A 13,318-nucleotide genomic window follows, 5' to 3' on the forward strand; every position below is an offset into this window, starting at 1 on the left:
CGTGTGAATAGGGCAAGAAATTGGGACGGTCGTTAGGACCGAACGTTTTCACGCTATTCACGTTACATGAAAACGGGATACCTGAGCCGGTGAAACCCGATCTCTTCATCGAGGTATGAGGCATGTAAAGTGCGAAAAGTTTTCATCATGCTCTGTAGCCGAGGTCGACAGTATACCAGCTATTCCAGTAAATGCCTTAAGTAGTTGTAAATAAAAAGGCTGCTTCAGATGTGCGCCGCTGTTTTGATGGCATATTGTTCATGCCAGGGATTATCAGAAATTTTGCGACAGTCGGTCCTTTCGGCAGGTCGCAAAAAAATATGTAGATCCTTCATACACACGCAGTATTTCGAAGGCCCCGATAACTTCGTTATAAGGGCATGCGACTGTATTCGCAAGATTTTACAGTTCCCTTTTTCATCCACGTCTTTTAGATAGAGATATTCAGATAGGGAAACTTAGTAGTCGAATACGAATGTTCCAGAAAATGGATTTTCAAATAATCAATAGATTACCGAATATTTCCAATTTCTAAACAAAGTGAAATATAAAGGAAGCTTACGGGAACTTGGTGAAAAAATGTTTATACACCTTATTTGGTACACGTACAGCAGCTATGAACTGGATGCCAGTTACACTGAAAAGCTTGTCGATAAGAAACCAATGAAAAGTAATTGTATCTGGTGCACCGTGACAATGGCACTAATAAAACTCGGGAATAGCACGTCAACACATTCGGTTAAAGCGCAGTGGTCGCTGAAAGAGCAAAATGTTGTACTATAGCACCGCTCGTAATCTTAAAGGAATGCGAACGGAGTGAGATTATCGACTTAAGTTTTCCCTTAATTAAGGAAATATTTAAATGCCAAAAAAGTATTGCAAAACAGTCAAATACGAATAAGGAAATCTTGAATCGAATATAAGGCGCAAATACTATTAGGTTCCAATTTCGAATATTCGTACACCTATATCCTGTTTGTGGCAAATCAAGTCTACATTTCCGCAACGTTGAAGAAGGCTCGTGGAATGAAATATTGACATCTACCCGTATGTAGTACGAAGCTACAAAAGAAAGCGACACGAGTTCCTCAAATACTAACCTTCGTATTGAAGGAAAATTCTTCCTGGCCCGGGATTCGAACCCGGGACAACCGTCTTTCCGGGGTGGTCACTTTACCATGTGACCTGTTTCTGAGAAACCCGTGTGGGTTTCCTTTGTACCTTCCGGCTACGTACGGATGGATGTTAATATTATCTTTTATGAACCTATCTACTGCTAGCTTGTACTTGCGCAGTAAGGCAGCAAACTATAAAGACAAGGAGGCTTTTTTTTACGATTATTTTCGACATACAAAGCTGCGTCATGGGGTTCCAGGACATGATTACGGCTGTGCCACCGCCGTGAAGTCAATCGAAAAGTATCTGTAGATATTTATTACGCATCTTATTCTTGTCACAAAACACATGTATAGTAAACCTAAACTCCAGTTTTCCCAAAAGCAAGTCCTTTTGGAAAACATGTGAACGTTATCGGTGTTTAAAAAGGTGACTGTCATTTCGTGAAATATTTTGTGAAAGCCTCAAACACTTTCAGGCACGATGCTTCTCTTCTGGAGACTGTGTAAGAGTGACCGACGACCTTCAGAAGATGAAGATACTTCAGCTCGGCCACGGCGGATTTGTTGACTCTATGAGAAGGGTGAGTGTCGGCCTTAACCGCTACGAGATGGTCATATTGTATGTCGCGGGTTAAGTGTACACCCTCGCGGTTACGATAAACAATTTGCGCGACGGTAAGTATACTTCGAATAATCGATCTTCGTTTCGAGAACCTAGACGCGGCGCCTACTTTCGCGTTCTATTTTTGCTCTTCTTCCTTGAACCATAAAACGTAACCTTACCTTCAAGGCAAAGCATTCACACATTTGAATTAGGCCGCCCGGAAGCTTGGCAAATAGACTTGCAGAGCTGCGTTCTCTTATACATTTCACTTTTTTTAACTGCTCGTAGTCCGTTCGATGTACATTCATGTTGATATTTTGCCCGCTGTTTTGTCGCGTACACTACATTGGTCGGCAATTCGATCTAGTCGACGCTAAATGGTCGTCATTATGCGTATGGTTACGTCTGTTATACTACGCCTTTTTTTTACCTCATTTGTTTATTTGACAATCAAATTTTTGACAGCCAGTGATGAATGTAGCTCAACATTCCAAACAATAAACACATGCCTAAATAATCGTTTAGGATCTTTGACGGAAGCGCAGTGCGCGGCAAATTGTAGCCATAACGTCATTATTAACAGACGTTTATTATTCTTATTCTTTTTACTTATGGCACACATAGATGCTACAGTAGTGAAGACAAATGCGTCCTAAGGGCAAGGTATATTTTTTATTTTCACTAGGCTTTTCGTAAGACATTCAATTCTCGCAATATATGTGTATTCACCACCAAACAAGTATGCCTTCAGATACGACTGTCTTCTTTTTTGTCCTTATATTTAGAAAGGAAGGAAAGAGAAAAGCAGAAGGCAGGGAGGTTAACCAGAATAACGTCCGGTTGGCTACCCTACACCGGGGGAATGGGAAAGGGGAAAATAAAGATGACAGGGAGAGAGAGGAGGGAAAGAAGGAAATTATAGGTGAGTTCGCTGATGCATGTGGTCTAATAGTAATTGCCCTAATAGTCACAGACGTTCACACAAGCCCGTCGCCCTCAAGAAGCGCATTAGTGCCTTCACCGCTTTTGGGCCGACGAGCGATGGGGGCGGTGTTCCAGCAGTACCTGCACGGAAAGCGGCCGATTGTCCAGTTTTTGGAGAGCGTTTGAAAGTTCATGTTTCATGGGGCATATCATGGACAGTGGCATAGCAGATGGTCGATATTTTCTTCGGTGCAGCAGACCTCGCATGCTTCACTGTCGGTCACTACAATTAATGTAGAGTATGCCTCTGTGAAGGCAACTCCTAATCAAAGGCGACAGAGAAGCGTAGCTTCACGTCGAGTAAGTCCGAATGGAGGTTGGAGTTCCACATGAGGGTTTAATTGATGCAGGTTTGGCGAGTTCCTACTTAGATTTAGGTGCACTTTAAAGAACCCCGGATGGTACAAATTTCAGCCGTCGCCCACTACGGCGTGCCTCATGAGATCGTGGTTTTGGCACGTAAAACGATATTTTTGTCTTTCTTTTTTTTGGGGGGGGGGGAGGGGGGGTCTGAATTCCAAGCTGTTTCCACAACTCCGGGCTGTCCGCGGGAGCCCACGATGCGGCCGCGGTGAGGCTAGGCCTCTCTGTCCCCACGTGGGAGCGGCAAGCGGTGCTGTTCTAAGGGCGGTGCTTCCCAGGACCTCAATACAGTTCTGTCTGTCTGTCTCCAATGAATATGCACACCGTATGCACGTAAATGTGTGAGTTTATTTTTAATTTAATTTACTGCGGTAGCAATTACATGGACACCCCAGAGGAAGTTTCGTCGTTGCCCTGATGTTCTGTGTATGCTCTGTGTATGTTTGTGCATATGCATACTATATGTTCATCTATTTCGTATATGTAAGGTAGATGCTATGCTATTCAACCACAGAAGTTGCCAAAACCAGCATTTAAGGGGGCCCTAAACCACTTCTTATCGAAGTCGAGAGATGCTTTTGAAGTTAATCTAGACTAATCTCTTTCAGAAATACTTCGCCGCAGAAAAGTTATTTAATGCGTTCAGCAGAAGTGGAGTTGTTGGCAAATTCGCGGTGCTTCCGCTGCTCCCTCAATGATTCGCCCTGCGGAGGCTACTCGGAGGGTGGTGTGGCCACAAAGTACCGCCTACTGAACGTCACTGTGGCACGCAGTTCAGGTTTGGATGTTCAGGTAGACTCCACCACTTTCGGCTTTCGCGCATACGACGCGCCAAACGTGAGCCAAACCTAGCCAAAGGTGGTTGTCCTCAACGAGCCTCAGTGCGCTCAGCCAGTACACTCGTCGCGGCACCCTGCGGCGGCCGCATTATCAGTGCTACGTGGCAGACTGCCGCTGCATACAACTACCGCGTTTGCTTCGTGCACGATAGGGCTTGAGTGCGCGTTCGCGCCGATGTGCTCCTGTCTGGCTGCGCTACGTGGTGCGGACCGATTTTGTCCTGCACCAGTTTGACCGACTGATAGTAGCCGTATCTAGCTTGCGCTTTTTGAAACGCTCATTACGAAGCAAAGTCTGCGAACGTGTCTAAGCAGGAGTGGCCGGGAGTTAACGCGCGCTGGCAACCGTGCGTGCGGTCTGACCTTATGTTTCGAGTTGTTCGAGGCTAGTTGAGTGCTCATAACAAGTCGAAATTAGCGAGACCCGACAGCTACGACACCGATAAGCAGGGTGGCCAAAGTTAAATTTCTACGCGGGCGGCCGCGGCCGAACGTGAGCAGACGATCGTCGGCTTCTCCCGGAAGTACGTAATTGCTATAAAAATTCGAATGTATATTTTCGCTTACTTAAACTTGTTTATTAAACTGCACCAATAAATGTACACAGTAACAGTAGGAAGAAGTGCACTGAGCCAAACACGCTTGTTGATTGATGTCGGCTATTTGCCAATAGCAGCCGCGTATGGGAATATGCTATTGGCGGCGAGGACTTACGGTGTCGCCATCTGTTGGAAGCGCCTCACTTACGTAGTATGAGGGATAACGCTGCGCGCTCCTTATAGGTTCGGCTGTCGACGCTCAATAAGAGCCTCACTCAGGAGCCTTCCTGGCCATTTCTGTAAGTACTCTCAAAACGAAGGAAGTTTTTTACTGTCAAAATAATAACCTTGGGCAAACAGAAGACGGAATGGTTACCGAATACATACAGCGAATGCCCACTGCGTGCAGTCTCCGCGTTAGTCCCCGAACCCGTTCCTTACGTGAAAGGTAGCAGTCGCTGAGAGCAAACTATGTAAAATATGTCCTTATAGTGGACTGCCTCAATAACCAGGTAGAGCATAACAGAATGAAGCCTCAATGCAGTGATCGCACGGGTTCGCGGAGACCGACTGCGCGTCTGCATGCATGTTCACGCACAATGTTTCACTTCCGCACCGTGCCGTGAGCTTTAGGTTCTCAGCATATGAGCATTTCACAGTACACAAGCTATCGTTGTTGCCTGGAAATTGTCAGAGCTGTTCAAAAATAATTTCGTTAGAGCTAGGGACTTCGACGCCTACGACGGCGACTTGTGGTCTACCGTTGCGACGATTCAGTCTTTTTTTTTGTTCTTCTAAAGACTTGGACGTTTCAATTATTTCTGAAGTTGCGTCACACTGTATGTTTATCGGTCTTCTCAGCGAGCAATTACTCACGGTTTCTTTTTCTTATTCGAGTAAATTTCATTGTTGGTGCCACACAAACATGGGCATATGTCATGCCTTTATTTTAATGTGCTTCTTACCATTCCTTTTCCATTCCAGTGATCTTGCCAGTACCTAGCATGAACAGGTTCCTAGACCAAAGCTTCATGACATTAGCCGGGCAGCACGCGTGAGCGTCTCAGAGCGCGCTTTCTGCTACTCACCGAACATCGCAGCCCCGACGCCGTATCAGAAATGTTCCTCGTGGAAGTGCTTGCTGCACGCCAGAGTTGTAGCCGATGGCCGCTCGCCGGTTCTAAATTTCGTGATCGAAGCTTCACGCAGCTTCTGGTCCTGCGGTATTCGTGTGAAGGCTGATACCGGGCTCCGTTACGTACGTCCGCCACTGCGGCACAGAGCAGTAGTCTGCCATGTTAGCCGCCTTCAAAGGTAGCCACTACCTATTATAGGGCTTTCAAGTGTTGTGAAGCACACACCCGAAGCGGCAAAAACCTCCATACTTAATCAGAACCGCGCGCAGGTGGGACTTACAAACATTCGTTTTCAGCTCACTTCGGCGCTTCCAAAGCAGCCAACGCGGCCGCTGTTTCCACGTGATCCCTCATTCCACGTCAGGCCGACGGTGGTGCCAGCTTTCCCAGTGGATGAGCTCGCCCCAATACTACGAAGTAAAGCGTCCAGGAAAGAGTAAGGAACAGGTTTCTGTTGAAAACCAGCTTTTGAGAGAAAGGTGACTCCGCGCTCGCTTGCGAGCTCCGCGCACCACGCACGACTGCAAAATTTGGCTGCGATGTTCCCAGCAGCATATGCTATCGGCGGACTGTGCTTTTTCACCACGCCCTAGGGACAGACCAGGGCCTCCTTAACTCTACAGTGAATTATGCCTCGGAATGTTGTTAGAATTGCACTTCGCGAACAAGATATCACAAAACATTTCCTTCGCAGCCCATGTCTTTTATCTTGAATCTTCTGATTAATAAAAAGTGCGAACTAACATTGTAGTGTTCACATTCTGAAACTGATGCAATTTCACGGGCGCCGCTCCTGACAAGCAGACTGCCAGCGGTGACTGTGCGATGTCATCACAGGCCCTGCGCGGCGTGTTAAAGCATTTAAGGGCGCCAGAAATTACGGCGCAGCCGTGTACATGTCGCCGTCCACGTATATATATTAACACCTGGGTATAGCTACAACACCTTCCGATCAGTTGAATCGCAACGGTAAACCTTCCTGTTGCTCTCAGTATACGTGAACATCTTTTTTGTGCACTCCTGGACAGTAACTGTTAATGCATATCGTGTTCGCTGAGTGGTATACTGCATCAGTGCCTATTACTCTCCGCAGTAGCTCAGTGTCTATGGAATTACGCTGTGGAGTTCGATGTCGCCGGTTTAGTCGGGGCCACAACGACCGCATCTCGATGGCAGTGAAGTGCAAAAATGGTCGTATATTTAGAACCTGGTCAAAATTAATTCGTATTCACCACTATGGCGTGCCTTATAATCAGATTGTTGTTTTTGTGCGTAAACTTGAAGAATTTGATGATTATCCATCGGTGCATATGATGCCCATTCGAGGCTTTGGTGTCGGCTCACAGTGCTGTCTACGGTCCCGTTAACGGATGATATGCACCAAAGGGTACAAACGTTTACAGGAAAGAATGAAAGAAGAAAAAAATATTTAAATGTGATAATGATAGTAATACTGCACAACCTATTACTGCTGTATTTTCTCACGCTAAACGCCATGAGTTACACACAGGAATACTTAGGTGATGTAATGAAAATTGAAGAAAACAGTCTGGATGAAGCAAGGGGGCCAAATTATTGGAAACGTTATTAATAAATCGGAGCTAGATATTCATCGCAAACGGAACATGACTAACGAAACAATGACCGTAATATTCTGATCCTACAAGTTTCGGGCCTTTAGTACCACGAAGAGCTTAACACCGCGTTTCTCCCAACTGCGCAGCCAGTCATGAATAATGAATAAAGCCTTTATTTTAAGGAAGGGGATGGCTAGACCGCTGTTGGGGATTAGGAGGGGAAGGAATGTGGGTTCCCGGACTGTTGGCTGAAGCACATCTTCATCTCAGTCTTTGATCTTCTGGTTTATGCAGACTCAGGTACATGTTGAGTTCCGCCACTCTCACATGGGATGGTCGACACCTTTTACACTACTCGAAACAGGCCACATTGTCTGCCATATGTCGCAATGGCTTTCTGTGTTTCAGGGTTAGTTTGTATTCAAATTTCTAGTGTTCTAATGTCTCCGTGTAGTAAATGTTGAATGTTGGATCTCCTTTGTGAAAAAGCTGCACAGCTCCAAATGAGGCCGCACTTTTCATGCTCATTTTGACTTTGAAGCGTTGAACCATCTGACTGAACGAAGTTGAATTAAAGCATACCATGATAATGCTGTTACGTGTGGTATTTCACGCCTCTTGCGAAACACTAGCTTACATGCATGCAACCAACCCTAATAACATGCGTAAACCATGAAACTAATGTCATCTGCTGTTCAATTATTTCACCTTGTAGAAATGTTTCCTGAAAACTGCTGACGCTGTGACAACTGCCTTGCAGCGTCCGCGCTTATGGTTACGTACTGTGCTAAGTGCGCTGAACACGTTTTTTTTTGTCTTTTTCAGAGCCTTGGGCAAATTGGTGCCGTGATTCATGTATTCGAGAGCCGCGACGTGCGGGTGCTAGTCGATGGCGCTATCTGGATTTTCAACCCTCTCTGTCTGACTCTAGTGAGACGGAATACGAGCGCAGAAATCAGTTGAGTCGATAGTCATTTCGTCCTAGAACTAAGTGTCCAACTCATCAGTTTTGTTTTAGCAAACAAACAAACAAACAAACAAAGCAAGAAGTGTCACTATTTCTCGGTTATGAGCGTCGTTTCGTACACAGTATACATAGTTGAGCGTTTAGATAACGAGACAGCATTTTTAAATTACACGGAATGTTTTATACATTGCCCGTGACAGATAGCACAAATAGATGGTAGATAACCGACTGTGGAGGGTGGGGTCGGCGCCTGCGATTGGTGCGCTTCCCCTTAGCTTTATTAGAGTTGGGAGGACGATCCCACCGCTGGCATACAGTTGTAGGGAGTTGTCGATCTCGCCGCTGCCACCAGTTGAAGGGCTTGTAAGTCGTAGGGAGTAACTTGGGGGGGGACAAGGCGTACAGGGTGTATTTACAGTATTTACATTTTAAACAAGAGATACATTCGACAGTCTAGCTTGGCTCCCAAATGGAGCACGCAAGACGAGCATACAGCACACAGCTTACGAGCACGATGACGAGTACATTGACGAGCACACTAGCAGCGACAAACAGCTGCTTATAAACACTCCGTGTTCCCTAGATCCCTAGGTGAGGGAAACGTTCGAGTCATCGCAGCCGGCCCGCCTTTGAGGGAAGGGGGGAAGGGGTTTACACGCACACATTCCGCACAGGTTTCACTGCCCCCTCCGAGGTGAGACGGGCTTCGCAGAACTCGGGCCTTACGTCTTGAAAGGCGCATTGGTTCCCCGAGTTCACCCCCGCAACGTAGCCGCCGGTTGTCCATTGTCTTGCGTCCTGTAGTCGCCAACGAGTTTCAGTGGACTGACGAATCCTGGGGCCCACGTACCGCAAAGCACCCTATTGTTAAGAAGCTCTTCTTGCTGCAGAGAGACCATATCGGCGGTGGCGGGTTCAGTAACAATAGTTGGTCCGCCGATCGCGTTTAGTCACAACGGCGCGGAGGGGGTGTTGGAGCGGCACCTCGAGGTCCCTACGAAATGAGTCACCGCAGCAATTGTGATAGACTTCCATGGTTCTCTTCGGGGAAGCTCGCAACGCTCGCAGCTGCAGCTGGCTGAGAAAACTTGCATATTGCCACCTCGGCAGGCCATTCCTAACAGCTTGCTGTGGCTGGTCCCAAATTGCAACGGCGTGCAGCGGATGCTTATGATGCCGCTAAAGCATATAATCATTGAAGAAGAGTTAGCAGAGCGATCTTGCATGCATGCCAAAATGACTCGATAACGTTACACTTCACCCAAGATATTTATTATATGCAAATAAAGCCATGCTCCCCGGCAGCTCTGAGTAGCCAGTGCCAAAGTGATCGATGGGCAGCCATTTTCTATTCCTTTCAGAACGGTTTAGTATCCGGCTCTTCAGAAGAAAAAGTTTTGTTTGGTATATTAATGCATCCTTCAGGCAGACACATCAGTTTGGTGCAGTGATCGAGTTCTTCAGTTTTTGTGACGTCGTGCGACAGACAAGTGAAGTCGGCGCAGCCCGAAAACATTTTACCGATGGTTGAGGATTTTGCCGCAAAAGGCGTCGAATGAGAAATATTTTTTTTTTTGTCAGGTCTAATCGTGCATTACCAGTGTGTACACGTCATATCAAATTTGGTATCCGCCGCGGTTTGCTCAGTGGCTGTGGTGTTGGGCTGCTGAGCACGAGGTCGCGGGATCGAATCCTGGCCACGGCGGCTGCATTTCGATGCGGGCGAAATGCGAAAAAAAAAACCCTGTACTTCGATTTAAGTGCACGTAAAAGAACCGCAGGTGATCGAAATTTCCGGAGTCCTCCACTACGGCGTGCCTCGTAATCAGAAAGTGGTTTTGGCACGTAAGATCCCATAATTTAATTTTAATCTCAAATGGGGAGTTTACACGGTATTCATGACGTCGCGTGACAGACAGGCGAAATGGGGTTTGCCCGAAAAGTTTTTGACAAATTGCGAAAGGCTGATTGCAGAATTGGAATACAAATAGTTTGGAACAGCTGTACGTCCTAGAGCCTCAGAGTTATCAGATGAGCTCAGACTGCTACACACCGGCATCATCGAGTGGTTGCTTCAGGGTGCTCCGGAAGCACATCAAAGATCATGTGAAGCAGAGACCATGGTTCATCGTGAGACGAAGTGCACTCCACAATATATAATCGCAAGTAGTTATCACTGTTACGCTAGTTCTCTTTCCTTACAACGGGCATTGATTGCGTTTCAGCCCACGAGTATCACGATCGAGTCCAGCGGACCCGCTGTCCTTACTAAGGACTTGCTGCACCTGCTAGAGCCGACTCAGCTGTACACCTTCGTATTTTTATTTGTTTTCTTCTGTTTTTATGCGAAGCATATTACGAGAGCTCAACCCAGCTCCTCAGGCGCGGCGGTGTCGCCTTGAAACCACGTGACACCGTGACGTCACGACAGAGGAGAAGTGGCTTTGGCTCAACTCTTGCAAGACGGGCTGGGTGGGAATCGAACCAGGGTCTCCGGAGTGTGGGACGGAGACGCTACCACTGAGCCACGAGTACGATGCTTCAAAGCGGTACAAAAGCGCCTCTAGTGAATGCGGTGTTGCCTTAGAAACGAGCTGTTTCTAAGGCGTGCGTCTCTTGCTCAGGCGCACATTTCGTTGCCGCGCCGAACGCTGCTTTGCTCGACGCTCACCGCGTCCAATGCGGGCCGCGTAGTCGCTGCCCTGTAGCCCATTGTCTTACACCCCTTGGCGGGTCGACGGGAACGCTGTCGTGTTCCACTCTTGAAGGCGAAGCAGTAATGCATGAGTTGTTTCTTCGTCTAGCCGAACCAAATATAGCCAAGCAACAGCAGTTCACCAGGCTAAACAGTGGTTCAACAACTAAAATAAAGGCTAGTATGCTTCGCATCCTGGGCTTAACCTTACCTAAGCCACAGCCATTTTTTCCCCTGTGGAGGCAATTTTTAACTAGCACGTAGATGTGTCACCTTGTGATCGCGAATGTGGCAGGTACCTCCAGCAAGACGAGTGGCTGAGCCGTCTTTAGAAAGACGTTGGTCTCGTGCTTCTGCTTTGTTCTCAGATGATCCGGCCGGGAGTTTTGTTTTCTGCCCGCTGACGACTAATTTATATTCCTGACTGATACGTCCTAGAGATGTAGGCAATGTTATACATGTTAATTAATGTCTCTTCAGCACATCACTATATTTGCGCCTCAAAGATGAAAGAAAATCAAAATAAAAGCGATAGAATGCCCGTACGTACCACCGTAGGTATCCAAGGCATATAGCCGTTGCTTCTCTCCATAGGTGAAAAGCGGATCTGCGGCGATGGCGGAGATTTGCGTTCATGAGCCCAGTGGAGTGCGAAGCTTTGCCCAACATTTCTGACACCTACCACGAAGATGCAATGTCCACTAGGCAAAATACGTGTTCTTTCCTTTTGCAGCTAACATTTCCGATGGGCTATAATATTGAAACGTTTCGACTGTAGGCCACAGAAGAACCATTTTGGATACTTCGTAATCGCAAATCAGTTATGCGGATGTTCGCAAGGTGTAGGAAAGCTTATAAATGGCAAAAAAGAAATGTCATCCACCCCACGAACCTTCGTAGCAGGATCCTACGAAGCTCCGTGCTACTGTCGGGTAGATGGAACTTTTTCCCATTCATATACTTCGTTTTCTCTCTGTTATCCGTGTGCTATTGTAAACACTAACTGTATATTTTCCCCAGACATTGTCACTGAAAGGAACTTTTTTAAACATTATCCACAGCTCTCTCTCTCTCTCTCTCTCTCTATATATATATATATATATATATATATATATATATATATATATATATATATATATATATATATATATATATATATAGTATGTCATTGTAACCTTGAGGAGCCACCAAGTTGCCGCTGATAAGTGCTTCCGTGTCTTTCAATAGGTTCAGTGCTGAGAATTGGAAGCGGCAGGGATGCTTCTGATGAGCTCGCTGAGCAGCTCATCCGCAGGCTGAGGACCTCGTTGGACGGTGCACTTGGATTAGAGAGCACTGGCAGCAGCACAGTAAGGTTTTTCATTTCACTTTGCGGCTGTCTCTGTAATGCAGGGTTTGTTCTTGTCGCTCAAATTCCATGAGTATTACTCTTCAAGTGTGACTTGCAGAAACACGAAAGTTAAATTTCGCATTACTCGTATTATTAGTATGTTTGTATACATAAAAACGACCAAGAAATACAAGAAAAAAAAAGAGCTAGCTGGCAGCTGCCGCTAAAATGAGCATGATGCCTTACTGCTCTAAAGAGGAAAAGGTGTACGGTAAAAGGATAGCGTCTGAAGGTCAGAATAAAATAAAGTGACCATGAGGAAATGGATTTCCTACAACTCAACACGAGAACGCGGCATGCATCTGCGTTACACACATTTGTAAGGCACTCATCCGTTTGCCGGACTTATCTATCGAGGCATACAATGACCGCGCAGCAATCTGCAGCTTCATCAGCTCTTTTTGAGTCGTATTGTTTAACACCGGTCGCATTTTATACTTCCTGTTGACGGACAGGTGACACGGGAAATACGCGGTGGCATTGTTCATGGGAACTGGCCTGCATGTACTAGTTGATAAGAACTAAAAAAAATTGACATCTTTCTACATAGGAGTGGCTGTTAAGAATTATGCAGAAGCCATGCACGATTATTGCCAATGCAAGCCAACGGTCCGGACGAACACAAAAATCTCCCCCCATCCCCCGTCCCTTCCTTACCGCCAATCACTGCCACTTGGTGGCCCGAGAACACGCGCCTTTCACCTCGCTACATCCCCTACCCGCCCCGGAGTTCCTTCGTGGCAGCCCGCGTCCACTTGCTCCCCTTATTGTGTCGGCGTCGAGGCAGTCAGCGTTCGACGGAACGCTCACCTCCTTCTGCGGTGTATGCTTCGTGGGCGAGACATGCGACGAACGAGCGATCGGCAACCTGCCCTCATCCTCTCTCCAGTTCCTCCCCACCACTCGCTTGCCCGAAAGCACGCGTCCTTTTATGCGAAGCATACTAGCCGCACAACCACGCTCTTCCTTGCTGCGCCGCGCGCGGCCGCGTAGCTACCATATGACGTCATAACAGCTGCAAAAGCGGAGGCTCAACTCGTGCGCTCGCTTGCGGCCGCGTAGCTACATAGCCGGGTCTCAGCTCGTGCGCTCGCCTGCATGAGTTG

General features: G+C 46.9%; 1 protein-coding gene across 1 annotated transcript in view; it reads left to right on the forward strand.

Moving 5' to 3' along the window:
• LOC135917832 (E3 ubiquitin-protein ligase MIB1-like) overlaps positions 1-13,318 on the forward strand; it is a 72,810-nt gene that overhangs the window by 20,511 nt on the left and 38,981 nt on the right. The window contains exons 4-6 of the mRNA XM_065451437.2: positions 1,595-1,699; positions 7,986-8,118; positions 12,050-12,171. Of these exons, the coding sequence (XP_065307509.1) occupies positions 1,595-1,699; positions 7,986-8,118; positions 12,050-12,171 (360 nt within the window). The remainder of the gene's footprint in view (positions 1-1,594; positions 1,700-7,985; positions 8,119-12,049; positions 12,172-13,318) is intronic.

Source organism: Dermacentor albipictus, chromosome 2 (genome assembly GCF_038994185.2).
Source record: "Dermacentor albipictus isolate Rhodes 1998 colony chromosome 2, USDA_Dalb.pri_finalv2, whole genome shotgun sequence".
In the NCBI taxonomy this organism is placed as follows: domain Eukaryota; kingdom Metazoa; phylum Arthropoda; class Arachnida; order Ixodida; family Ixodidae; genus Dermacentor; species Dermacentor albipictus.